Source organism: Mus caroli, unplaced genomic scaffold (assembly GCF_978045245.1).
Source record: "Mus caroli unplaced genomic scaffold, Mus_caroli_1 scaffold_1, whole genome shotgun sequence".
Classification (NCBI taxonomy): domain Eukaryota; kingdom Metazoa; phylum Chordata; class Mammalia; order Rodentia; family Muridae; genus Mus; species Mus caroli.
Genome location: NW_028227256.1, coordinates 192,872,613 through 192,900,531, shown reverse-complemented (window position 1 = coordinate 192,900,531; position 27,919 = coordinate 192,872,613). Strand labels below are relative to the sequence as shown.

General features: G+C 39.4%; 2 protein-coding genes across 6 annotated transcripts in view; both read left to right on the top strand.

The window, feature by feature from the left end:
* Cr1l (complement C3b/C4b receptor 1 like) overlaps positions 1-8,168 on the top strand; it is a 34,798-nt gene extending 26,630 nt beyond the window's left edge. For 3 of the 4 annotated variants that reach the window (XM_085844105.1, XM_085844100.1, XM_029477812.2), the window contains one exon: positions 532-647. In XM_085844105.1, coding sequence (XP_085700231.1) covers positions 532-577 — 46 coding nt within the window. In that variant the 3' untranslated portion in view covers positions 578-647. Of the gene's footprint in view, positions 1-531; positions 648-5,788 lie in introns of those variants that run through there. The other variant, XM_085844118.1, reaches the window with a different exon arrangement.
* A 1,831-nt stretch (positions 8,169-9,999) lies between these two features.
* Positions 10,000-27,919, top strand: part of Cd46 (CD46 molecule) — a 40,574-nt gene continuing 22,654 nt past the window's right edge. Inside the window, exons 1-6 of one of the 2 annotated variants that reach the window (XM_029475675.1) lie at positions 10,000-10,082; positions 17,677-17,865; positions 18,560-18,662; positions 20,368-20,456; positions 21,211-21,408; positions 26,159-26,341. In XM_029475675.1, coding sequence (XP_029331535.1) covers positions 17,709-17,865; positions 18,560-18,662; positions 20,368-20,456; positions 21,211-21,408; positions 26,159-26,341 — 730 coding nt within the window. In that variant the 5' untranslated portion in view covers positions 10,000-10,082; positions 17,677-17,708. Of the gene's footprint in view, positions 10,083-11,939; positions 12,140-17,676; positions 17,866-18,559; positions 18,663-20,367; positions 20,457-21,210; positions 21,409-26,158; positions 26,342-27,919 lie in introns of those variants that run through there. The other variant, XM_021168790.2, reaches the window with a different exon arrangement.

The following is a 27,919-nucleotide window of genomic DNA, read 5'->3' as shown; positions in this document are numbered from 1 at the left end:
ATTATCTCATCTCTGGGGACATCCAGGTCTTGGGAGCCACAATACATAGCAAAAGACCAAACCTCAACAGCAGTTAATATTTTCTTTTCTTCTGCAATGGAAGTAAATTAGCAAAGCTTTCTATTTATTATTTAGTTTCCTAGTTACTTTTTTCCTTTTCTCTTGAAGATTATTTTTTTAATACTATATATAAAAGAAAGTGAAATACTAATTTTTTTAAAATTCAGAGTAAAATAAAATGCAATGCTTTTGGGGGATTTTTTTAAGATCTGTATCCAAGGTTCTTAGGTGTAGAGTTTGTTTACACCCTTTACTATTGGGATGGTTGATGGGAAAATTGTGCAGAACAAGTTTCAAGCTAACCATGTAATTATATTGTAGGGAGAGAATAACAGACTGGAAGCTAGGTTTGTTTTTACAGGAAGTTATTTTTTAAACATTCCATAAAAGTGCTTAAAATATCATATATTTAGATCCATATATGCAAGATTACCCACCTGAAACACTTTCTCATTTTTCTTTTTGCTGAAGTACCACTAGCCCAGCACGGAATTCACCCACAAAAGAAGTCTCCTAAATAGCAGCAACGCAAAATGAGAACATGTCCTGTCTGTATCACTTTTAAAATAAACTATTTCCTTTTAAGATCTAGGTGTGTGGTTCATACTTATAATTTCAGCACTTGAGAGCTGACATGGAAGGAATGCCACAGATTCAGAGTCACTCAGGACATTTAACCTATCTCAAAAATAAAAAAATAAATTATTTAAAACAGTAAACATATAGACTTATATATATATATATAATGCAATATATATATAAGATGCAATAGCTGACTCCTGTAATCCTAGCACTTACTCTGGAGAGCTCTGAGGCAAGAGTATTACTTTGATTCTGAGAAGAAAAAATCAAAATGTCAGTCTTGATTACAGTTTTCCAGAACATCAGGGTTAATTATTTTTGGCAATACTTTGTAGAAAAGGGTTGAGAATCTGTACTAAGCACAAGACCTTTGTGCCCAGGCTAAATGTCAAAGCAACGAAGAGACAAGGTGGAGGCATATGGTGAAGGAAAGAATGTTTGCAGGAGCTGTAGATAGTGGGTGATGCTAATCAGTTGAGAGAGAGGGAGAGAGAGGCGGAGAGACAGAGAGAAAAGAGAAGAGAAGAGAAGAGAAGAGAAGAGAAGAGAAGAGAAGAGAAGAGAAGAGAAGAGAAGAGAAGAGAAGAGAAGAGAAGAGAGAACAATGAAGAACAGTCAAGTAGGCAATAACATCGAGGCCAGGTAGCTTCTCAGGGCTGTGTCCGCTGGTTGAAGCACAGTATTCAGGCAGAAAGGAAAGGCTCCAGCCTTGTCAGAGAACTCTGGTAACCGGTCCTGAATATGCCACGCTTGTTCATCCTTCATGGTAGGAACAGGAGAAGGATGTGCTTTTCAGAGCTGGCTCTTCTCTAGAGAACCTACTAGTCACTGTTTACACCTCTGCCACAAGTCCACATCTAAAGAGTCTCAGAGAAATGCTTTGTGCATTATGGGTGAACTGCTTTCTGTTTACAAATTAATAAAAGGAAAAAATATAAGGTGTATCATTAATCTTTTGTTTTTATTGGATATTTTCTTTATTTACATTTCAAATGTTATCCCCTTTCCTAGTTTCCCCTCTGAAAATCCTCTACCCCCTTCTCCCTCCCCCTGCTCACCAACCCACCCACTCCGGCTTCCTGGCCCTGGCATTCCCCTATACTGGGGCATAGAACCTTCACAGGATCAAGGACTTCTCCTCCCATTGATGATCAACGAAGCCATTCTCTGCTACAGATGCACCTAGAGCCACGAGTCCCACCATGCATTTTCTTTGGTTGGTGATTTAGTCCCAGGGAGCTCTGTGGGTACTGGTTAGTTCATATTGTTGTTCCTCCTATGGGGCTGCAAACCCCTCCATCTCCTTGGGTACTTTCTCTAGCTCCTTCATTGAGGATCCTGTACTCTGTCAAATGGATGACTGTGAGCATCCACTTCTGTATTTGTTAGGCACTGGCAGAGCCTCTCAGGACACAGCTATATCAGGTTCCTGACAGCCAGCTCTTGTTGACATCCACAATACTGTCTGGTTTTGGTGATTGTTTAATGGGATGGAGCCCCAGGTGGGGCAGTCTCTGGATGGTCATCCCTTCAGTCTCTGCTCTGAACTTTGTCTCTGAAAATCCTTCCATGGGTATTTTTTCTCCCTTCTAAGAAGGATAAAAGTATCCACACTTTGGTCTTCCTTCTTCTTGAGTTTCCTGTATTTTGCAAATTGTATCTTGGATACTATGAGCTTTTGGGCTAATACCCACTTATCAGTGAGTACATATCATGTATGTTCTTTTGTGATTGGGTTACCTGACTTAGGATGATATCTTCCAGATCCATCCATTTGTCTAACAATTTCATAAATTCATTGTTTTTAACAGCTGCATAGTACTCCATTGTGTAAATGTACCACATTTTCTGTATCTATTCCTCTGTTGAAGGACATCTGGGTTCTCTCCAGCTTTTGGCTATTATAAATAAGGCTGCTATGAACATAGTGGAGTATGTGTCCTTTTTACCGGTTGGGACATCTTCTGGATATATGCCCAGGAGAGGTATTGCTGGATCCTCCGGTAGTACTATGCCCAATTTTCTGAGGAACCGCCAGACTGATTTCCAGAGTGATTGTACTAGCTTGCAATCCCACCAGCAATGGAGGGGTGTTCTTCTTTCTCCACATCCTCGCCAGCATCTGCTGTTACCTGAGTTTTTGATCTTAGCCATTCTGACTGGTATAAGGTGGAATCTCAGGGTTGTTTTGATTTGCATTTCCCTGATGATTAAGGATGTTGAACATTTTTTTAGGTGCTTCTCAACCATTCAGTATTCCTCAGTTGGGAATTCTTTGTTTAGCTCTGTACCCCATTTTTAATAGGGTTATTTGGTTTCCTGGAGTCTAACTTCTTGAGTTCTTTGTATATATTAGATATTAGCCCTCTATCGGATTTAGGACTGGTAAAGATCTTTTCCCAGTCTGTTGGTTGCATTTTGTCCTAGTACACTTCTTCCTTTACATCATACTTTCTTCTGCCCTGCATAAAAACCACAACAAAGGGTAATGAACACTTTTTATGACTCTGTATTTATATTAATACCACCATCCTGATTATGTAAGAGTCTGAAAAAATCAGTGAAGGAAGATCCCAGACTCAGTATGCAAAGACGAAGTTTTTTTTTTTTTTTTTTTTTCTGCAGAATCAACCAGCATGAGGGGGTTCAGCCATTCTTCCAAATGGCAACTCTAGACAAAGGCGGTTTGGCCTAATCCTAGAGTTCCTGGAACTCTAGAAGGATTAGGTAATCTCTAATGTGATTGGCAGGGGCCAAAGTGGTGACATTGTTATAACTTTGATTGGCTACTATATTGAGAGAGTGAGTTAGGTAATCTAAAATTTCATTGATGGGTGCTGGGAGGCCACAGGGATTGGCTTCTGATTGGCTGGTGCCAGGTGGTAAGTGGTCTGCATTCCTGTGTCTTGAATGTTTAGCCACAGGATGAGATAAAGCTGGCCAGCACTGTAGGCCCATCCAGAGATAAGATATTTTCTGGTTCTTCTGGTTATCTCTAGGCTATTGGGAGGGGGGTTTATGACCTTCTTCCTGGAATTTTTGGTCTATTCCTGGAGCTGGTGACCTATGGCCTAGTCCCTGGGATTTATGGTCTGTTCCTGGAGCTGGTAACCTATGGCCTAGTCCCTGGGACTGGTGGCTGTCTTTTTAAAGTTAGGCCTGGTCCTAAAATGAAGACAAATGGGGTTTATGTTGTCCTTTCAATTATTAGCGTATGAATTCTTCACAGTTTAGGTATACCCAATGCTGTTATAAGTGAAAATATCCTGTTATTTTAAATGTCCCTTCTTGACAAAACAAACAAATAGCAAAAAAACAAAACAAAAGAAAACAAAAAAACCCTGCAATGTTATGGATAACGTTAGTATAGAAGTCAATTCATTTCAACAGAATTAGATCTGAGATTCAAGTCTTTGATATTACTTCACAGGAATGCAAAAAACTTTGTTTGGGGAATGAAACTTCTGTCACTTTCATGAACCCATACCATATGTTGAAATCACATATTATCTAGTTAGACAGAGTGAACAGAAAACTGGATGACTTGAAGAAAGGAGATATAGTCTAGGAGTTATGCTTTTTAAGTCTATTGTTTTCCTTTTTATTTTAAAGTGTTCATAATATAGAACAAGATCATTAAAGAACATTAGGAAAATGTAAAAACATGAAAACAAGTAAATTATTCTATGTAGCAATAGTCACTACTTACTAGGCTTTTTCATATATGTCTCTATACACGCATATTTTTCTCAAATTGTTCGTACATTTCTAAAACAGCACACTTTCAAAACAGATTGAAGAAAAACATGTAACAACATTTATTACCTTTTCTAGGGAATAGAAGTAACTTTTGTTTACTTAGAAATAAATTTTTAAAAAATGTAAATGGTGATAGGAAGAGTTACCAAGAGTACTCAAGAGAACTATCTGAAAAAAAAAATACTAAACTAAACTCTGGGTTTCTTCTACTTTAAAAGTTTTTTGTACCATGCTCAATATTTTTAAAAATTAAATAAAAGAACTGTCAAAAAAACCTTACCTTTGAATAAATTCAGAATACTTTATATTAACTAAAAAGTACAACCTTTAAGAAGCTTAAGTTGGATCCAGGTAGGAGAGGTAGTGCTGAGCTAGACTGCAAAACCGGGCAGCTTATGGCCCTATAGAAACAAAAGCTAGAATTGATTTACAAACTGTTCTCTGTAAAGGAATGATAAATCACTGAGATTAATATGTTTACATTGATTTAAATATTACGTTACAGAGTTCAAGACCACCCAAAAAAGACTACAGACTCAGTCCATATTATAATTAAAATTTATTTTATTTTAAAGACAGCAGATTTAAAGCTAAATTGAAGGTGTGACCATCCAGAAGATGTAAAGGGAAGGGTTTTAAAGGTGGAAACCACAATTATCTTGTTTCTGTGAGTGTGTAGCTGTATGAGAAGCTATTTTACTCCCCTCAGCTACATGAGTCTCTCTCCCCTTGAACATAGCAATAAAGGAGCTGTCTCACTCCCTTGTATGTAGCAGTAAGTGAATTTTCAAAAGCCAGATCAAGTGGTTAATTACCTTACAGCACTTACACCACTCTAGGGAAGGTACAGGATGCTAGAAACTCATCCTTGAGGAATTTAGCGCAGAGGCTAAATGTACTAAGAGGGTACCTGGTACAGAATGGGGTTTCTTTAGCCATCGCAACTAGGCAATGTGTCTGGAAATATAAGTATCTTAACATTACATAGCGCCTCATAGATAGTTAAAAATTATATGTTATTCTTTTAAAAATATGACTAGTTAACACTTGTTAGGGAGGCAGCTTAGCACTTAAAGCCCTTACACACAACCAAAAGGAATTGAGTTCAGATTCCCAGAATCCCTCCTGGAACTCAAACCTCAGAAGGCTGAGAAATATCATTTCTTGAGCAACCTGGCTATTGAAACTCTCTGTATCAGTGAGCTTTGAATTTGATTGAGAGACCTTGTAGTTTGAATATGCTTGACCCAGGGAGTGACACTATTTTGGGGTGTGGCCTTGTGGATGTAGGTGTAGCCTTGTTGGAGTAAGTGTGTTACTGTGGGCGTGGGCGTTAAGACCCTCATCCTAGCTGCCCGGAAGTCAGCCTTCTCCTGTTTGCCTTCAGAACAAGATTTTAAACTCTCATCCCCTCCTTCGCCATGTCTGCCTGGACACTGTCATGCTTCTGCCTTGATCATAATGGACTGAACCTCTGAACCTGTAAGCCAACCCCAATTAAATGCTTCTCTTATAAGAGTTGCCTTGGTCATGGTGTCTGTTCACAGCAATGAAACCCTAACTAAGACAGAAGTTGGTATCAGGAGTGAGTCATGATAGGCTTGACCATCCTTTTCTTTGAAAGAATGTAGATTTGGGGACTTGGATTTGGAAAGCTTTGGAATGCTTTAAGTGGAACTCAATGGGCTGTCCTAGTAGAAATATGGAAGACTTTGGTGCTGAGGGTGATTTGCACTGTTGAAGCCTGACTCTAGAGGTTTCAGAGGAGAAGAATTTCAGTATGTGGCCAAGAGACTGTTACTGTAAAATTTTGGAGAAGAATGTGTCTGCTTTTTGCCATTGTCCAAATAGTCTGCCTGAGACTAAAGTGAAGAGATTTAGATTAATTGCTCTGACAAAGAAAGTCTCAAAACAGCCTGGTATAAATTCTGTTGTGTGATTACTAAAGTTCACTCCTATGAAGAGCCTTTTGATGAAGCACAGCAAGCTCTAAAAGAAAAAGTACAAAGTGTACAGTAATAAAGGGGCACCAGGAAGTGAAATGGAGCTGAATGCTATGCTTAAGAAGATGTACAGATTAAGGGAGTGGTGACTTTGGGGCAAGATCCCACCCAGAGAAGCTAGGTCCAAACATGATGGTAATACACCTTAATCCAAAGAGACAGAAGGAAGCAGATCTCTGAGTTCAAGGCTAGCCTAGTATAGAAAAAGGTTCAAGTAGAGAAAAGCTTCAGTCCAGGCATGATGGTACACACCTTTGACCCCAGGATTCAGGAGACAAAGTCTTTGAGATCTGTTCAAGGTCATTCTACCAAGCAAGTTCCAGAACAGCCAAGCTTAGGCCATGAAGGAGTTGGAAAACAGAAAGCTGGTGATAATTTAATAGAACAAGTTCAAGCTCTAGCAAGCATCAGAACTTGGCAGCTTCAACCATGTGGCTCTGGCTTTAGAGTCAAAAAATAGAAGGGGCTACTAAGACAATTGATGCTGGTTAGCTAGAGCTAAGAACTTAGCGGCGATTAAGAAAAGACCAGTGACTGAAGTGAAATCTTGGAAGCATTTTGTGAGAGCACAAAGAATCTGTGTTCCAGAGATAGCCAGAGTTGTACCCGGTGCTGCAGCTGGACTTGTAGTGTGTAAGAACCACCCAGGTAGTACTGGTTTTGAATGTGTGAAGCAGTCATGGAGAGCAGCTGAGGCTTGGCACTGTGAGAGGCTAGGGAAGGCCTGGTACTGAAGGTGTCATGTAAAGAAGTTGAGGCTTGGCACCATGAAGAGAGCCTATGAGAGGCTATTGATGAATCAATCCTACTTGCAGCAGAAAAGCCTAGCATATTGGAGATGCCAGTACCATGGGATGACCACCAAAAAAACCACAGCAGCAGCAATGGATTGGAGTCAACCAGAGCCTAGAATGCTATAGAGGGCAGAGCTGGAGAAGTGTTGCAAGCCCTTTGGAGGAGCCCAGAAGATCATGTGTGGATTCCAGACACTGGAATAAGAAGCTGAAACATTGAAGTTACCTTGGAGACCCAAAGATGTTTGAGATGCCAGAGCTGTAGGATATCTGCTGAGAACTGCTAACAGAGTGGAACCAGCCCAGGAGAAAGAAATTTGTTGCAGTCAACAAAGATGAAAAAGGAGTTAGATATCTGAAGACCTCTTTGACATCAGACATGGAGATGCAGAGTTTAGAGTTTGCCCAGCTGGCTTACTGCCTTGCTTTGGGGATTACAGTTAAGTGATTGAATGAATCTCAGAAAATACTTTGTACTTTGGACTTTTAACATTGTTGAGACTGCTATAGACTATGGGGACTTTGGAAGTTGGACTAAATGTATGTTTTATTATGCTATGGCTAGATATGGCCCCCATAGACTCATATGTTTTAACAAGCCTATGGGGGGCCAGGGAGTGGAATGTGGTGGTTTTAATATGCTGGCCTAGGGAGTGGCACTATTTGGAGGTGTGGCCTATTTGGAGCAGGTGGCTCACTGGGGGTGTGGGCTTTAAGACCCTTATCATGGCTGCCTGGAAGCCGGTCTTCTCCTGTGCTGTTGGAACACGATTTTAAACCCAGCTCCTCCTTTACCATGCCTGCCTTGACACTGCCGTGCTCCTACCTTGGTGACAATGGGCTGAACCTCTGCACCTATAAGCCAGCTCCAATTAAATGTTTGTCTTATAAACGTGCCTTGGTTGTGGTGTCTGTTCATGCAGTAAAACCCTAAGACAGACCTTACCTCTGAAGATGACATGGGGGGGGGGGTAATTGAACAAGATTCCTGGGGCTGGAGAGATGAGTAAGAGCACTTGTTATTCTTGCATAGGACCTAGGGTTTAGTTCTTAACACCCACATGGTGGCTCTGCTCACAACCATCTGTAACTCCAGTTTCAGGAAATCCAACACCCTCATCTGTCCTCTGAAGGCACTGCATACACATGGTATACAGTCATATATTCAGTCAAAATACTCACAGAATAAAAATAAAGACATCTTTTTTTGAAAAATTAATTTATTTTTTACACTCAATATTCCATTCTCTGCCCCCCCCCCCCATGCACCCTCCGACTGCTCCACATCCCTCACCTCCCCCTGCCCTGTCTCCACATAAATGCCACCCCCCCACACCCCACCTGACCTCTCTATACTCCCTAGGGCCTCCAGTCTCTTGAGGGTTAGGTGCATCATCTCTGAATGAACACAGACCCGGAAGTCCTCCACTATATGTGTGTTGGGGGCCTCATATCAGCTGGTGCATGCTGTCTGTTTGGTGGTCCAGTGTTTGAGAGATCTCAGGGGTCCAGATTAATTGAGACTGCTGGTCCTCCTACAGGATCAACCACAAGCCTCAAAAGTACATAAATGGACATACACACAAAGAGGTATGCATAGATGTGTGTATGAACAAACATATATGCATGCATATTACACATATACATATGTAAAATTAAAACGTATTCCTGTATATTATATGTATATAGTAGTATTTTGAGCTATGCTCATGATCTCAATAAATATCAGAATCTTTTTGGATATTAAACAAAAGTTTGCACATCATTTTTGCTTGTTTCTGTGTTTTAATAGCTTCTTTAAAGGTGTGTTATATAATAATTGTTTTGACACTGCCCTGGTTAGTTTTATGTCAATTTGACACAAGATAGAGTCACTGGAGAGGAGGGAGCCTCAATTGAGAAAATACCTCAATAAGATTGGGTTGTGAGCATGCCTTTAGGGCATTTTTATAATTAGAGATTGATGTGGGGGTTGGGGGTCAGCTATTCTTTTGAGGCCACCTCCAGGCAGATAATATTGGGTTCTATAGGAAAGCAGGCTGAGCAAGCCATGAGGAACAAGCCAATAAGCAGTGTTCTTCATGGCCTCTGCATCAGCTGCTGTTTCCAGGTTCCTGCACTGCTTGAGTTTTGGTCCTGACTTCCTTTGATAGTGATGTAGAAGTGTAAGCCAAATAAACCCTTCCCTCCCCAACTTGCTTCTTGATCATAGTATTCTGTCCTGGCAATAGAAACCCTAAGACAGACACCATAAGGATGAGCTAGCTATCAACTTGATTTTAGATTATGAAAGATAGGGGAAGAAAAAGTCCTATGCAAAGTCCACTAACCACCGCCACCACCACACACACAAAAAATGGAACTTTAGCACAAAAAGATATTAGAGGATTCTTGAAAGTTTGTAATATAATATATTTACCCTTTACACATGTCTCTTGCATAAGCATGAGGACTTGCATTCAGATTCCTAGAACCCACATAAAAAGTCCAAAAATGACTGAAGGCCAAGAGATGGAGAAGCAGAGAAAGGAAGATTCCTGGGGTTTGCTGGCTTAATAAACTTTAGGTTCAGGCAGACTGAACCTAAAGTAATAATAAATAAGTTGGAGAGTGTGGTAGTTTAAATTAAAATGGTCCCCATAAACACATAGGAAGTGGCACTATTAGGAGGTGTGGCCTTGTTGGAGTAGGTGTGGCTTTATTAAAAGAAGTGAGTCACAAAGGGGTGGGCTTTGAGGTCTTAGTTTAAGCCAGGCCTAGTGACTCACAGTCTCTTTTGCCTGAGGATCCAGATGCAGAACTGTTAGCTCCTTTTCCCTGCATATAATATGCTTCCCATCATGAAGAGAATGGACTAAATGTCTGAACTGTAAGCCAACCCCAGGTAAGTATTTTCCTTTATAAGAGTTGTCATGGTCATGATGTCTCTTCACAGCAATAAAACCCTAAGACAGAGATTGACCAAGGAAGACAACATGTGTTAACCCCTGGCCTCTACAACCACATGCACACTCATGCATACACACTTACCTGCACACACCCAAACGGACATGTACATTCACAACATACTATGAGTACAAAAACACAAAGACAGATGTAAAGCCAAAAACAGATAAAGTAAGTGTCCTTGTGAAAACCGTCCTTGTTTCTGTACTTGGTTTTGTTTTTTTGTTTTTTGTTTTGTTTTGTTTTGTTTACCTGAATTCCTGGAGATGAAGTTAGATCCTGATCCACTATGCAGAAAGGTTGGCTGGCCTGTAGCTGTTATCCCAGTCTTAATTAAGGTTTTATTACTGTGAGGAAACACCATGACCAACACAACTCTTATAAAGAAAAAGAGTTGGAGCTGTTTTACCTTTTCAGAGGTTTAGTTCATTATCATCATGGCAGGAAGCATGGCCGCCTGCAGGCAGACATGGTGCTGTGGAAGGAGCTGGAAGTTCTACATCTGAATCCACAGGCAACAGGCAGAGAACTGGTTTGAGTTTCTGAGACCTTAAGGCCCACCCACTAGTGACACACTTCCTCCAACAAAGTCACACCTACTCCAACAAAGCCATATATCTCCTAATAGTCCCACTTCCTATGGACCAAATATCAAACACATAAGTCTATAGGGGCCATTCCTATTCAAACCACTGCACCCACCCTCTGAAAACAATGTAAACGTAATTCCTGAGACACACAAAAAGCACCTAACCCTGATTTCTCCACCACTTAAATGCCCTTTCATCCCACTGTCTTACCACCCTTCAAAAAGCTTTCAGGAGATTGAGTCCTATTTTGGTCTGCACCTCCCCCCCTCCCCCCTTGCTTCTCTTTGACAGTTTAACAAGATATTTCCCGTGAACTGGAAAAAACACCAAATTTGAATCCTCTCCTTCATCCAAAGGTTTGACATTTGTCAGGATCCTGGGATGTTCACAGTTCACAGTCAACACTGTCACTGAAAGCATTCCTAACCAGGGCTAAAACATAATAGCTCTACTTCAGGGGTGTGCTTGCAATGCTTGCCACAGAGAAGTGTTCTGTGCAATAATTTACAGCAACCATGTGGGGGGTGGGGGTGTGACTTTAGAAGTTGAGAATCCAATGGGAAAACCTTTGAGATTTGAGGATTGTGAGATGAGTCTAAGAGAATTCAAATGAGGAAAATATAAGTACTTGACTAATGCCAAATACAAGTCTGAGGCAGCCTCCTGATAGTGCTTTAGGTCTATATTTAGGTTCCTGCACTTTTATTCTTCAAGTTCAAGTTCAGAGCAATGATCACAGGGCCAACAAGTCTTTCCAGCCTTCCTGAATAAAGCGGTCTCCTTGTATATGTAAGCCAAGGTGCGCCCCAGCTGGTAAGCACACCTTAGAACAGCTATAGAGCCGCTGAAGAGGGAATACTGAGCTGCATCAGGAAGAAAACAGCCCTGAGAGGAGCACAGCCCTGACACGCAGCTGAGGACAAGGCTTGTGCCATCCAAGCTGAGGAGTGCAGCAAAGCTGCAGAGGACTTGGGAGTAACGCAGCTAGGTAAGGAAGGAGCACAGCAAAGTGGGACAATGGAAAATAGTTGAGAAGCCCAAAATTCCTGGCGGGAGCGCAACCTCATGGCCCAGCCCCTTGAACTGAGGCCCCGCCTTACTGCCAGCCGATTGGCCTAGCTAGCGCTACCAGTCACCAGCCTGCCAGGAGCGGCCTGGCCACGCCCACCTGTTGTGTCGCTCAGCACACTTTAGTTTCAGGATTGTTGCGTCTGTTCACCTATCTCAAAACTTGCTCTCTGGCTTCCTGGCGCCCAGTTTCCCTTTCAGCCTGGTAACATGATGGCGGCGCCTCTTATGCCAGACTCAACGCACCCCCGTCGCAGAAGGAAGAGCTACACTTTCTTCTGGTGCTCCTTGGGCATCTATGCTGAGGCCCTTCTGTTTCTGCTGTCTCGTTTATCTGGTATGATCCAGGAGAGAGGCTGTGTCACAGGGAAGCTGGGAGGAGTTCAAGAGTTCCTGGTAGAGCCCTCTTAGGGTTGTGCAAATGTGTGAGTTTTGCTGTGACCGTGGAGATCATGCAGTCCTCATCCCCAAAGTGCAGATTTCCTTAGTAGGCAGTAGTTAAGGGGTGGGCAGCCTGAGTGGAGGGAGGAGTAGATGCTCACTTAGAGCCCCCACTGTGTCAGTAGCAGATTGCATGTCTTATGCTGTGAGCAAGCAACTCTGGGTTTAGAAGGGAGAGAAAGTCACACTTGGCCCTCCCCCTTTAAGTCAAATTTCCTTGTTGTCCGAGGCAGTATGGGCTTGGTTTATAAGTGGCTATTTTGCCGGGCGTGGTGGCGCATGCCTTTAATCCAGCACTTGGGAGGCAGAGGCAGGTGAATTTCTGAGTTCGAGGCCAGCCAGGTCTACAAAGTGAGTTCCAGGACAGTCAGGGCTATACAAAGAAACCCTGTCTCGGGGGGAGTGGCTATTTTGTTTGGCTTTTCAATTTTATTAGATCCCCCCCCCCCACACACACACACATACAGTGTGTTTAATCATATTCCTTACACTCCTACTCCCTGCTTGGAATTATTGTCCATTCCTAGCCAAAGCAGACAGTGTCTGACTCTATTACCAAATGGCTCTGAGATCTTATCTTCCTTTACAGAAAAAGTCATAGTAGAAAAAGGACAATCTAGACATCACTCCTGAGACAAGAAGTATAAGTAGCACTCTGGTTTTCACCTTAGCTCATGAACTAAAACTCAAGCTTTATCCCACCACATTTGGATGGTGTTTCATTACATGGAATAAATACTATACATGGTTAGTTACTTTGTAAAATTTACACAAAGAACAATACTTCTGTTTTCTTCTGTTTTGCAACACTCTGTGTTTGTGACATATATACATAATCTTGTTCATATAGTCTGTATTTCTATATTTTTTCTTTTCAGTATCCATTCAGCAACTTTTGCCTTCTATGTTCCAGACTCTGTGCTGGTCCGGAGGATGGACATGTTGGGAGACAGTGACAAACCTGTCTTGGTTTTGTGATCCTCTTCCACTGATTGTTCACACACATATATGTATAAGAATGTAAGCAGGCACTTTATTGTGCTGATAGATCCCTAGTGGCAGATACATAGTATATAATCTATAAATATTTGCTAATATTAACCAAGGCTTAACATGAAGGACTAGAACCATGCTCTGGAGTAAAGAAACATGCTTCTCTGACTGGATTTTAAAATGACTGAGGGACAGGACAAACAACAATCCCAACTCCGACACTTTAAACCACTGGGTTTTTTTTTTTTTAACTGTTTTTCTTATATATAGAACCTTCTCCTGATATTACATATTTGACTATTTTCTCTTCAAACTTAGTTGGAATGTCACCCCCCAGGGAAACCTCTTCTGACTATCCTCAGTAGACATAACCCAACTTAACCCATCTCTCAACTTGCAATCACACCTATAAAACTGGCTTTTCTGTTCTCTACCTCTCTGAATAGGAAGGCAAGAGATCTTTTCTTTTTTTCACACTAGTGAATCCAATTTTTTTTTTTTTGTCTTAGTGTTGTTGCTCTTACAAAACTCAAGTACCAGAATGTTAAATATATTTGGCCAATGCATGAAGCACAGAAAAGATTCTTCCTGCTTGCAGGAGGAACATTCTTTCAAGAACTTTGCTTTTTCATCAATCACTATAAAAATTCACTTCACAAGAAATAGAAGAGACAGATACTAGCATAATAGGAAACCAATGGATTTTTAAAAAGAATAATGTTTGGGATGAGCTAAAAGAAGATTCTGCAGTAGCTGGGCATGGTGGCGCATGCCTTTAATCCCAGCACTCAGGAGGCAGAGGCAGGCAGATTTCTGAGTTTGAGGGCAGCCTGGTCTACAAAATGAGTTCCAGGACTGCCAGGGCTACACAGAGAAACCCTGTCTCGAAAACAACAACAACAACAAAAACAAACAAAAAGAAAGAAAGAAAAAGATTCTGCAGTTATTTGAAATCTTTTTTTTGTTTTTTTTGTTTTGTTTTGTTTTTTGAGACAGGGTTTCTCCATGTAGCCCTGGCTGTCTTGGAACTCACTTTGTAGACCAGGCTGGCCTCGAACTCAGAAATCCTCCTGCCTCTGCCTCCCGAGTGCTGGGATTAAATCTATTAATCAAATAACCAGATAAAATGGATAGGATATAACATAAATGAAGGGAAACAAGATAAAATCTGAAAAGCAAAATATAGATCGAAACCTGGAAAACATAAAAGGAAAAATCATTGTCCCAGGTAGGGAAAATTAAAGGAGAATAAGGTCTCATTTTTGGAACAACTCAATTTCTGAGGAAAGTGGTTTATAAGTGGACAATGCTCATCAGGAAGAGAATCTGTCACATTTTGAGGCTGAAGTCCTTCCCTCAGAAGAGTGGCTGCTTCTTTGAACAAAGCTGCAGTCTCCTGTTATTTCTGCTCTCTTAGGCCTGTTTTAGGTCTTGCTAAGATCAGTAAGTGCTTACACTTTAGTATCTCAGTCTTTACTCTGTGTGCTACAATGCAGGGAATAGTCTTTATGTGGTCAATTGGTGAGTTATAAAATACTAGTAAACAGTCAAAAAGGAAAGAAAAAGAAAAAAAGAAATAAATGTCTCTCCTTTCTTGAATGTATAAACTTTTAAAGTGACTATTTTCATTATAAAAATCATGATAATATAATCCCTGCAAGTGTCTTTGTTGTACTCTTATGTTCCTGAGATAAGCTGGTACTGGACATTGTGGCCACTTGATGACTAGATTTCATCTTAGCTATTAAACACAGTTACATGTGACCTATCTGAAACACCCTGATAGGGGACAGCCCAAAGAAAGGGAACTGAGAGCTCTTTCCAGAGTTGAAGCACAAGATATTCCCTCCAAGTCTCTTAAAAAAAGAGGAGAGTTACTCAGCATATATAGCTAGGAACTAGACTGAGGATTATAGTAAGCAAAGACATTCCCAGATGGGATGCAGCTGACCAGTAGTTACTTAATTTGACAAAGAGAGAGAGAGAGAGAGAGAGAGAGAGAGAGAGAGAGAGAGAGAGAGAGAGAGAGAGAGAGAGAGAGAGAGAGAGACAGAGAGAGACAGAGAGAGAGACAGAGAGAGAGACAGAGAGAGAGGATCCTTACTTGATCCAACTTGATCCTTGTACTCTCGAGTCTAAACTAGAGTTGTTGTAACATACCCAAGCATTATAAAAGGCAATTTCTTGAGGACTAAACACAGGATACTGTGGCGTCTGCTAATTAATGAGACCTAGTCCATGTCTTCCGACAACAATCATAAGGTCATGATGGTCTCATATCTTTTTTAAAAACCCAAACCATCAATTTTATCTCCTTGTTTAACTTTTGAATAAATGTTATTTAATAGATGTTATTTTGAACAAGTAACAGTACTCTTGCACTGCTGATGCTGATTGACTAAAGAAAGACATGCTCCAATCATTTAGAATCTTGTTGAGAACATTTCTGCTTTTTCTGCCCTTCCTGCTATAAAATAACATTTTTCAGTTGATAAAAGTGGTACTCATGCATTTTCTCTCCGGTAACTCTCTAAGGGGGGAACACTCAGGAGTGCACAGGCCTCAGAAGCAGTAGAGCAGCTGGGACAGGGTCCTAAGGGCTTACATCTGCACCCAGGAGGTGGGGCTGTTCCATAGCCCTCTGTGCACCTTCCCTGCCAGGAGAGAGCTTGCCTCTAGGGAGTGCTCTGACCCCTGGACTCACTGGAGATTGCCATTTTCTCTCCAGTGACTCTCTAAGGCAGGACCACTCAGGAGTGCATAGGCCACAGAAGCAACTGAATCAGGGTCCTAAGGGCCTTCATCTGCACCCCGGAGGTGGGACTGTTCCACAGCCCTCTGTGCACTGGTCTTGCCAGGGGAGAGCTGGTCTTCCAGGAGTGTTGACAGGAGGAACAAGCTCCAGCCAGAGACAGCAAGAACATCTAACCCCAGACATTACCAGATGGAGAAAGGCAAATGCAAGAATCTTACCAACATTAGGGAAATGCAAATCAAAACAACCCTGAGATTCCACCTCACACCAGTCAGAATGGCTAAGATCAAAAACTCAGGTGACAGCATTTGGTGGTGGGATTGCAAGCTGGTACAACCACTCTGGAAATCAGTTTGGCAGTTCCTCAGAACATTGGACATAGTACTACTGGAAGATCCAGCAATACCACTCCTGGGCATATACCCAGAAGATGTCCCAACTTGTAATAAGGACACATGCTCCACTATGTTCATAACAGCATTATTTATAATAGCCAGAAGCTGGAAAGAACCCAGATGTCCCTCAACAGAGGAATGAATACAGAAAATGTGATACATTTACACAGTGGAGTACTACGCAGCTATTAAAAGCAATGAATTTATGAAATTCTTAGGCAAACGGATGGAACTAGAAAATATCATCCTGAGTGAGGAAACATAAAAGAACACACATGATATGCATTCACTGATAAGTGGATATTAGCCCAGAGGCTCAGAGTACCCAAGATACAATTTTTCAAAATACGTGAAACTCAAGAAGAACTTCGATCCTTCTTAGAAGAAGTATTCACACTTTGGTCTTCCTTCATTCTTCCTTGAACAAGTATTCATTGTTTTTAATAGCTGCATAGTACTCCACTGTGTAAATGTACCACATTTTCTGTATCTATTCCTCTGTTGAAGAACATCTGGGTTCTTTCCAGCTTCTGGCTATTACAAATAAGGCTGTTATGAACATAGTGGAGCATGTGTCCTTATCACCTATTAGAGCATCTTCTGGCAACAAAATACCCATGAAAGGAGTTACAGAGACAAAGTATGGAGCAGAGACTGAAGGAATGACCATCCATAGACTGCCCCACCTGGGGATTCATCCCATATGCAACCACCAAATCCAGACACTATTGTGGATGCCAACAAGAGCTGGGTCACAGGAGCCTGATATAGCTGTCTCCTGAGAGGCTCTGCCAGTGCCTAACAAATACAGAAGTGGAGTGGATGCTCACAGTCATCCATTGGACAGAGCACAGGATCTCCAATGAAGGAACTAGAGAAAGTACCCAAGGAACTGAAGGGGTTTGCAGCCCCATAGGAGGAACAATAATATGAACTAACCAGTACCCGCAGAGCTTCCAGGGACTAAACTACAAATCAAAGAAAACACATGGTGGGACTCATGGCTCTAGCTGCATATGTAGCAGAGGATGGCCTAGTTGGATATTAATAGGAGGATAAGGCCTTGGTCCTGTGAAGGCTCTATGCCCCAGTGTAGGGGAATGCCAGGACCAGGAAGCAGGAGTGGATGGGTTGGTGAGCAGGGGGAGGGAGAAGAGGGTAGGGGTAGGGGGGGTTTGGAGGGGAAACCAGGAACAGGGATAACATTTGAAATGTAAATAAAGAAAATATCCAATTTTTTAAAAGTGGTACTCACACTTCATCTTCATGTTCTTGCTGAATTGTCTCTAGATGCCTGTGAACTACCACCGCCATTTGAAGCTATGGAACCCAAGGGTACACCTAAACTCTTTTATGCGGTTGGAGAGAAAATAGAATATAAGTGTAAAAAAGGATACCTGTATCTGTCTCCATACCTGATGATTGCTACCTGTGAGCCAAATCATACATGGGTCCCTATTTCAGATGCTGGTTGTATTAGTGAGTAAATTCAACTTTTTGTTTGTTTGATTGATTGCTTGATTGATTTTAGACATTTTAGAATAGGGTCATATAATTGATTTTAGACATTTTAGAATGGGGTCATATACCCCTATTGCAGAGATGAGTTTATGTGAAACAAAGCTTTGATCTCTTTTTTTCCCTCAGGTTTTGAGAAATTTATAGGTAGTCGTCCCCCCCCCCCCCCCGGCATTTAGTTGCTTTCCTAATTGCTACTCTTGTGCTTGCCCTTTGTATTAGTTACTTTTCTGACATTGAGAAACAACATGACCAGGTTTAATTGGGCTTATGGTCTCAGGTGTTAGATACATAATGGTTGTTAAGACACAGTGGCAGAAAGAGCTGGGAACTCACATCTCAGAATGGCAAGCAGGATCAGTGAGAATACTGGTAATAATAGAACAAGTCTTTTGAAACTTCAAAGCACACCCCATTCCAGTGACATTCTTCCTCTAGTAAGGTTACACTTCCTAATCTTCCCCACACAGCCACCAACTGGGAACCCACTATTCAAATGCCCGTATGGAGGCCATCTTATTCAAACCACCACACTCTTACAATGTAATTATTAAATAATCTGCAAACTCAAAAGAACCATATATGATTTTGACTTTGATTCAAGTGCAATTGGCACTGGAGCTATATTAAAATTTTTATTGTTATTTTCTTCTAGAAGTTCAATGTACTATGTTACAGGACCCTTCATTTGGCAAAGTATACTACATAGATGGCAGCTTTTCATGGGGTGCTCGAGCTAAATTTACTTGTATGGAAGGGTAAGTTGCTCATTATGGGAAATAAGGTAAATGTTCCTGATTCCATTGTTGTACTTCTGTTCTTAAGCATTCAAATAAATATACTTTAATTTTGCTTCTAAATGACAAACTGTGCCCCTAACCAAACAATATTTGGGTCCTTTATAGAGATAGGAGAGATATTTAATAAATAAAGAAATTGGAGGAAAACAAGTCTGTATAATACTTGCTGTATCTAATAAAAAGTCTATGATAAACATTAAGAATGGGAAAATCTTCCAGGGATAATGATTCATACTTGTAATTTTAGCACTCAGGAGGATGAGACAAATGGGTCTCTATGAGTTTGAGTGTAGTCTGGGACACACAGTCAGTTCCAGGCCAGTCTGGGATAAGATCCAAAGAGGGTGGGTAATTATGGTGACCTTATCCTTCACAGACAAGTATATCTACTGCCAATTCAAGGTTGAAGTAGGGCTATAATGAACTTGAGGTAGAATTACTAACCAAAGGAGAATTCTAGAAGGTATTACCAAGTCAAAAATTAAGATGATTCATTTTAACCACCATATGACAGGATATTTCAGTTGGGAAACATTATTTTCTAGACTGCTACCTAACCTGAACCATCTCAAAAGGAGACATTAGCCACTGAGTAACAGTTTTTATTCTCTAGGACTCTCTCAGAAGTAATTATGAGTCTTGGGGAAAGTAGGCTATGACTATCTGTAAACAGAGTTTCATTGATAATTTTTAAACTATCACATAAAAACACATTCAGTTAAAGCTATGTGGAGGAAATTTTCTAGGCATGTTTAGGGAACCAAACATTCAGGGCATAAATCTTTCTCAAAGACACTGTAATCTTGTTGAGAAATCCAGTAGATACAGAAGCTACTGAACAAAATAACAAAAAAATACCAGATAAGAATACTTCATGATGGTGACATGAGGGTCCACAATAACAATCTGTGCATTTAAATCATGGGAGACTTGATAGGATTAATACTGATCTGTTTCTAGGAAGACATTATGATCATAATATTAGTAAGAGTTAACATTATTTTTACTTGCTATGTGCCAGACTCTAATTTATCTAATTCTCTTGAACAATACTATGAAATTTGATTTAATTTTGTTTTTTGTTTTTGTTTGTTTTTGTTTTGTTTTGTTTTTACAAGAGGTCTCACTATGTACGCCTGGAGCTTGCTGTGTATACTAAACTGGCTTTGAACTCATAGAAACATGCATGCCTCTACCTCCTGGGTTCTGGGATTAAACTTGTATGCCACCACACCTATCTATTTGTATGTTTTTAGTTGAGGAACAAAAGAAACTTTAAATGGTTTGCCAAAGGTTAAGTGGCCAGCAGTCATGGAGCTAGGACTAGAGCCCAGATAGACCTTCCTAAGGAATCCTTTCTCTGCTTCATCCTCTTAGAGCAGAATGGATGAGCAAAGGCTCAGATGCATACTTATATGATTATAGGAGATAGCAAAGATTCCAGTTCACATCAGATGTTCCTAGATATAACAGTGTGTGTTCACAGACAAACTATTCATCTGATTAAAGCTTATTTTGATTTGTTTAATTCTTTCATTATACCTTAAAAAACCTGTCCCTCAAACTACTATATTAAGGGGAAAAACAATTCAAACTGTCCTTCATTATTATGTGTATCTTACCAGCTACCAAAGAAAATAGTAACTTTTTCTTTGCTATCTAGTTATTACATAGTTGGTATGTCAGTTCTACACTGTGTGCTTAAAGGTGATGATGAAGCATACTGGAATGGCTATCCCCCACATTGTGAAAGTAAGTAAATTCTCTTTTTAAAATTTAGACTATGAGTTCTCAACCTCTTGGCCTGAGGACTCTATTATAATTTTATATTGATAAGTGCCCAAAAATCTTTTCTCTGTGGTTATATCTATTGATAGTAATCATGTTAAAGATGTTTTAAAATAATTATTAAACTCACACGTTTTTACTGAAATTTCAAAAAGTGAGGCTAGGGACACTGCTTTACGGTTTTGTAATCTCTTCAATATTTGGCTTAGAGGAAGATATTGGGAGTTAATTCCTTTGATTATCAAAATTTGTAGCTTTTGCAAAAAGCTGATTGTACTGTGAGGATGAAAAATGATAAATGATAATATGTTAGTATGATTGCAAGCCACCAGGCTAGTGAATGAATGTAGCTGTCTCTTAACACACATTTCTCATTCAGTTTAATTTTTTTACATCACAGTTTTTCATCGGCTGATCATCATCTTTTCTATAAAGTAGCACAAAATTTAGCATGGTCTCACAAATAAACTTTGTGTTTTCCCTTAGAAAAATGAGTATTTGTCCTAAAAGGTCATTTCTTAGTGGTTTAAACTTGGGGTGATGGATTTTATCGTAGAAACTGTCTTCTAGATGAAATTTCTATAAGTTATAGATAACTTATAGAAATCCTGTATTGAAGAATTTGTTTACAATAATTTATAGAATTTTCTAAGACTGTAGTGAATAAAGACACTATATCACTTTTAACTTTTATTTCCCCTTTTTTCTTTTTATAAAGAGATTTATTGTTTACCACCTCCAAAAATAAAAAATGGAACACACACCCTTACTGATATAAATGTATTCAAATACCATGAAGCAGTAAGTTACAGTTGTGATCCTAACCCAGGGCCAGATAAGTTTTCCCTTGTTGGAACAAGCATGATATTCTGTGCTGGCCATAACACCTGGAGTAACAGCCCTCCGGAGTGTAAAGGTAACTATGTTTTCTTCATTTGTAAATAGTGTTACCTAAAAGTAAACATAGTAAGCACATGTACTTCCTCCTCTTATGAAACTATGTTCAAATTTAATGTCATAGCTTTTAAGTTAAATTTAAAAAGTAATTCCAGTTATGGTGTTCTCATTTCCTGGTATGTGAGCTACTACCCATAGCCATGAGGTAGGATATTTTTGTTTGAAAGAACCAAGAGATCAACATATACTGGCTGGATAACTCTGATAAGAAAGTGTTCTCTTGTGTTACAGGAAGATGGAGCAGTCTAGCTATAGGAAATGGCAGAGTGGATTATAATCAGCAGCCCTCTCTCTGAAAAAACTATAAAATTTGGACAAAAAAATGTTTGGGTTTTATATTGTTGTTTTGTTTTGTTTTAATTCTAAAATGTTTAAGAGACTGAAGAGTTACTAAAAACACAGAGACACTTGGTTTTTCTCTTGAAAGAGAGATAGCACTGAATCATAGCAAATGTTTACTCCACACCTGCAAGGTAAATAGCAGTCTAGGTGCTAAGACGTCTTTGTTTTGTTTTGATGGGTTTTGTTATTTTGATAAAAGCTCTTACCATGCAACCTTGGCTACCCTAGAACTGATAGAGACCCTCCTACCTTTACCTCCTAGTGCTGGAATGAAAGGTGTGTGTCACCGTGCCTGATGACTAATAGAACTTTTAACAAATGTAAAACCCTAGTAACTGAAATGATATTATTTAATCTCAGGAAATGAAAGTAGGAATCAGTAAAGAAATCCACAAAATTTGAAAATTATACAAGATACTTCTAAATAATCTATTGGTAAAGAAACCAGAAGGAAAATTGGGAAGTACAAAAAAAAATCCATAAAAATAAAGTGACATCTCAGAATGTCAAAATTTGCCAGGGTTCACCTGAAGTATTAGTTCCTAGCACAATATGTTTGCTTTACAAAAAGAAAAATTGTAAACCAGGGACCTAGGGGTCTATTCCTAGTCTTCCATAGAAGAGCAAAATCTAAAGAGCAAATTAAACCTAAGTAGCAAGTTGCAAGAAAGTGATAAAAATACACAGATATCAATGAAACTGAAGAGGGAGAAACGGACAAGAAAATTAACTGACACCAGTATCTAAGTTTTAGAGAAGATGGATAAAGTAGATAAACCTGTAATCAGACTAGGGTGTGTGTGTGTGTGTGTGTGTGTGTGTGTGTGTGTGTGTGTATGAAGTAATATTAAGAATAAAAAGGAGAACATCACTAAAGATCCTTCAGACATTGAAAGATGACAAAGGAATATTACACACAGTTTCATGGCCATCGTTTTGACAACTTAAAGAAAACCGACATTTCTCAAAGATGCAAGATACCAACTTCACTGGAAATAAAGATAACCTAAACAGTCCTTATCTCTATAGAAATAAAATTTGTAGTTAACAGCATTTTCCTGAGACCAAAAATTATAAATAGTATAATAAAATTAGCAGCAATATCCTTAAAATATAACACTAAAATGCCCAAAGATCAAACCAATGGTACATAAAAAGAGAAGTCTCTCATGACCAAGTAGAACTTGCTGGTGTAGTTCAGGGTTGCAAGACTGCTTCAGTACAAAGGTAATCAGTGCAACTCACTATCAAGAGTTATATATATTCCCTAACCTTATGTATAGTCATTTTATTAGATGAAAAAAAAAAGAGGAACAACTACAAAAACTAAACAGGAGTATTTGGCAGAATTAATTATCTTTTCATGATAAGACTCAGCAAACTAGGAGAAAATAATTATCCCTTCCTTGGTAAACAATGTCCTACAAAATCATATATAGTCAACATTATGTAAAAGACTCATTTCTTTCTAATTAAGAAAGGATCAAGCTAAATAAAATCTGCTCTCCTCACTCTGTTCAGCACTGTGCTGGAAGGCCTGCCCAGGACAGTGAGCAATGAGCAATAAAAGGCAAAGAGAGTAAAATTGTCCCTTGAATACACCTTGAGATACTACACACACACACACACACACACACACACACACACACACACACACAGCAGTACCAGGTACTGGCAAGGAGATGGAGTAGTTGGGACTGAGACATTGCTGGTAAGAACAACACAAAGTGGAGCAAGGATTTTGTAGAATACATTTGGACATTTTTTATACACATACACTGAAGAAAATATAAATGATAATATATTTAAATATTAGTTATCTTTATTGTCACTGTGACAAAATACCTGATAAGAAACAGATTAAGAGATGACACTGGCTCATTCTTTAAGAGGACACAGCACATCATGGAGGGAAGGGCATAGTCACAAGCATCTCCTTGGTGGCAGGATTATGACTAGGATTTCTGGAATCCAACAGGAAGTGGAACAGGGTTATAAAACTTTGACGTACACTCCCAGGGCCCACTTCCTCCAAAAAGATTCCACTTTTTAAAGGTTCCACAATTTCCCCAGCTAGTGGTCAAACACTGAAGGTGTCTGGTCCATTTTGCATTCAAGTCACTGCATATACCACACAACTCAGCGACCCACATTAAATGAAAACATGCAACCAACATGTCTAAGGGTGTTCTGACTACCTTATTTACAATCACCCCAAACTGGAAGCACACTCACCTTATGAAATGAGGAACAGATATCTATTGCTAATAGAAATAATGAATTAACACTCAGGAACAAAAGAGTGAGGTTTTGGTTTATGCAAAACCACAAGTGGATTCTTTATCCCGTGAACTTAGTGAACAGTAAAATAGTGAAAGGCAGGTGGTCCACTTACATGATATGAATAGAAAATAAACCAGTGGTTGGCTGGTTGTAGATGTAGGAAAGCAAAGGTGTGTCACAAGCAGACCTGGAGAAATTTTAGTCTGCTGGAACTTCTCTGTATGTGAACTGTGATAGATAAGTGTACCTCTTAAAATGTTTTTCTCAGGCCTCCACTGTACTTGAAAAGGTGAGTTTTACAATATTCAAACTATAGTTAATATCCCTAACTTTAAATATAACTAAATATTTATAATAACACTTATTTATGTATTATAAATAATATAATAAATATTATTTAACTAAATAAAATATTAGTTGACCTAAAGACAGGTCAGTGGAAATCCAACATAATTTATGAAGAATTTTTTAAAAAGAAGATTGACTTAATAGACTTGTGAAGAACATTAAGTAGTAAAATGTAAATGTAATTGGTATTTAGGAAAAAGAAGCAAAGAATAGTATAGGAAATCATTTGAGCCAGATATGGCTCTACATAAGTGCAATCTTAGTGGTGGCACATGCCTTTAATCCCAGCACCTGGGAAGCAGAGACAGTCAGGTTTCTGAGTTCGAGGCCAGCCTGGACTGCAGAGTGAGTTCCAGGACAGCCAGGGCTATACAGAGAAACTCTGTCTCAGAAAACCAAACCAAACCAACCAACCAACCAAAAACACAAGACACTATCTCAAAATATAATTGAAAATTACTTGAATAAATACTGACCAAAAAAAAAATGACCAAAATTGGAATCAAAACAATCTCAGATCTAGGAAACTTAGTGAACTCTCTTTTTCTCTGCCCCTCTCTGTCTCTCTGTTTCTGAGATGGACAGTGTCTTAGTCAGGGTTTTTATTCCTGCACAAACATCATGAGCAAGAAGCAAGTTGGGGAGGAAAGGGTTTATTCAGCTTACACTTCCATACTGCTGTTCATCACCAAAGAAGTCAGGACTGGAACTCAAGCAGGTCAGAAAGCAGGAGCTGATGCAGAAGCCATGGAGGGATGTTCTTTACTGGCTTGCTTCCCCTGGCTTGCTCAGCCTACTTTCTTATAGAACCCAAGACTGCCAACCCAGAGATGGTCCCACTCACAAGGGGCCTTTCCCCATTGATCACTAATTGAGAAAATGCCGTACAGTTGGATCTCTCATGGAGGCATTTCCTCAACTGAAGCTCCTTTCTCTGTGATAACTCCAGCTGTGTCAAGTTGACACAAAACTAGCCAGTACAATTGACCCCTTGTCAGCTTGACACACAAACACATCACTAGTAAGCCTCAACCCTTACATTCTTATTCATCCCCAAGATCTAAATAACTTTAAACGTCCCACAGTCTTTACATATTCTTAAAATTTCAATCTCTTTAAAATATCCATCTTTTTTAAAATCCAAAGTCTCATTGCTGCTACTTTAAAGAACCACAAAAGCAGTAAACATTCAGGAGCGGTAACAGCTGGCTTCTCTTAATTGAGGCTGGGGTGGTGTCTATTAAAACGAAATAATTAACCTATGAAACCCTTCAAGACAATGTTTAAAATAAGCAAATCATTTCCATATAAACCAAAGCTGAGAACCTTACTAGCCAACCTCCAAGAATTGTTAAAGGAAGCTCTGTGCTGAAAGGAATAGAAGCTCAGGCCTACACGATCTGCTCAGATTTCACCTCACAGTGTAGCCTGACATATCCACAGTGACTAGCCTAGCAATTTTTGTTCCTTTCCCACAATCCTTTTTGTAGAGTATGAATCAATCTAATAGTCTGTGACTCATTTTACTTCTTAAGGAAGACACAAAATGGAAAATACCTTGTGTACTGGTGTAGGTTAAATATTAATGTGAATTTTTGAGGGAGCCATGTGCTCATATATTTAGAACACAAAATAGGTTTCTTTAATTCTAGGTTGTAGTTTTAAACGTTTCAGAAAACTGATATGAAAAATGAACCAGATTTTTATTAAATTCTTTGCAATTTTCCTCTATTCAGTGGTAAAATGTCCATTTCCAGTACTACAAAATGGAAGACAGATATCAGGAGCTGGAGAAACATTTTCCTATCAAGCAACAGTGATGTTTGAGTGTTTGCAAGGATTTTACATGGAAGGCGGTAGCATGGTGATCTGTAGTGCTAATAATTCTTGGGAGCCAGCTATCCCAAAATGTCTTAAAGGTACAAAGGTTGTCTTATTTCCCTTTATTTTCTTGGTGCTTTTTTCCTTGCTTGTTTTTAAATTTATTTCTTTGATGTTAAATATTATGATACCTGAAAAACAATAATTTAGTACTTACCTCAGGCCTGTGCCATTTATATGATATAAAATTCTGCTATTATGTTTGGTTTTGGTTTTTGTTCTAAGGACTTTAGTTTGTTAGATAGAGCATAGCAGTATGTAAGTTCTCTTAAGAATATTTCTGGAGCTGGAGAGATGACTTAGTGATTAAGAGCACCGACTGCTCTTCTGAAGGTCCTGAGTTCAAATCCCAGCAACCACATGGTGGCTCACAACCATCCATAATGAGATCTGACGTCCGCTTCTAGTGCATCTGAAGATATAATAATAAATACATCTAAAAAAAGAATATTTCTGTATAGTAAGAGGATGCAGCAAACTTTCAGAGTAAATTGAAGCATTTTCATTGCTATATAATTATCAAAAATGAAAGTCATGTGCTCACGATAGGGTAAGGTTGATCTAAATTATATTGTTTTGGTTTTCAATGTGGTCTACCTCAGTATAAAACCTTCAACTTTGAGTATTCAGGTTTAGTACAATTTTGCTTACATTTTCTTAAAACATCTTTTAAATTCCTAGTGAAAGTTCCTGTTGTAACTCTTGCATTTGACCCAATCCATATTGTTATTTTTTTTCCTAGTGGTAACTCCTCCCAGTACAAATTCTCCAATTATTTCCTGCTTATACTTAAAAATTCTTAAATTCCTGGTGATTTTTTAAGATACCCTTTAAATTCTCACAGTGTCTACTTATTCATCATTCGGTCCATTTAATAGTACAGAGAGACTGAATATATTTGCAGCCATTTCATTTGTCAGATTCAGTAACTATTTTATTTGCTAACTCCACACATGAAGAGGAATGTGAAAAGTTATACCGATTTAAAAATCTGTATTCCAATGTGTAAAATAATCTAGTACCTTTCTTATTGCATTGTCAGTCACTTTTTATTGACCACAAGGGAAAGATGTGCATTAGAAAGCAGCAGTAGCAGCCTGTACCAGTGGTTTATGGTAGGTCTGATGGTGTGTGAAAAGTGGAGAGATTATGATGCTGTTTGTATGGTATCTGACTTGCTAGGATGCATGTTTACCTTGAATACATTCTTTTTTATTAGATATATTTTTCATTTACATTTCAAATGCTATCCCAAAAGTCCCTTATACCCTCCCCCTGCTTTCCTACCCACTCACTCCCACTTCCTGGCCCAGGCATTCCCCTGTACTGGGGGATATAAAATTTGCTAGACCAGGGGGCCTCTCTTCCCAATGATGGACGACTAGGCCATCTTCTGCTACATATGCAGCCAGAGACATGAGCTCTGGGGGTACTGATTAGATCATGTTGTTGTTCCACCTATAGGGTTGCAGACCCCTTCAGCTCCTTGGGTACTTTCTTTAGCTCCTCCATTGGGGGCTCTGTGTTCCATCCTATAGATGACTGTGAGCATCCACTTCTGTATTTGCCAGGCACTGGCAAAGCCTCACAGGAGACAGCTATATCAGGGTCCTTTC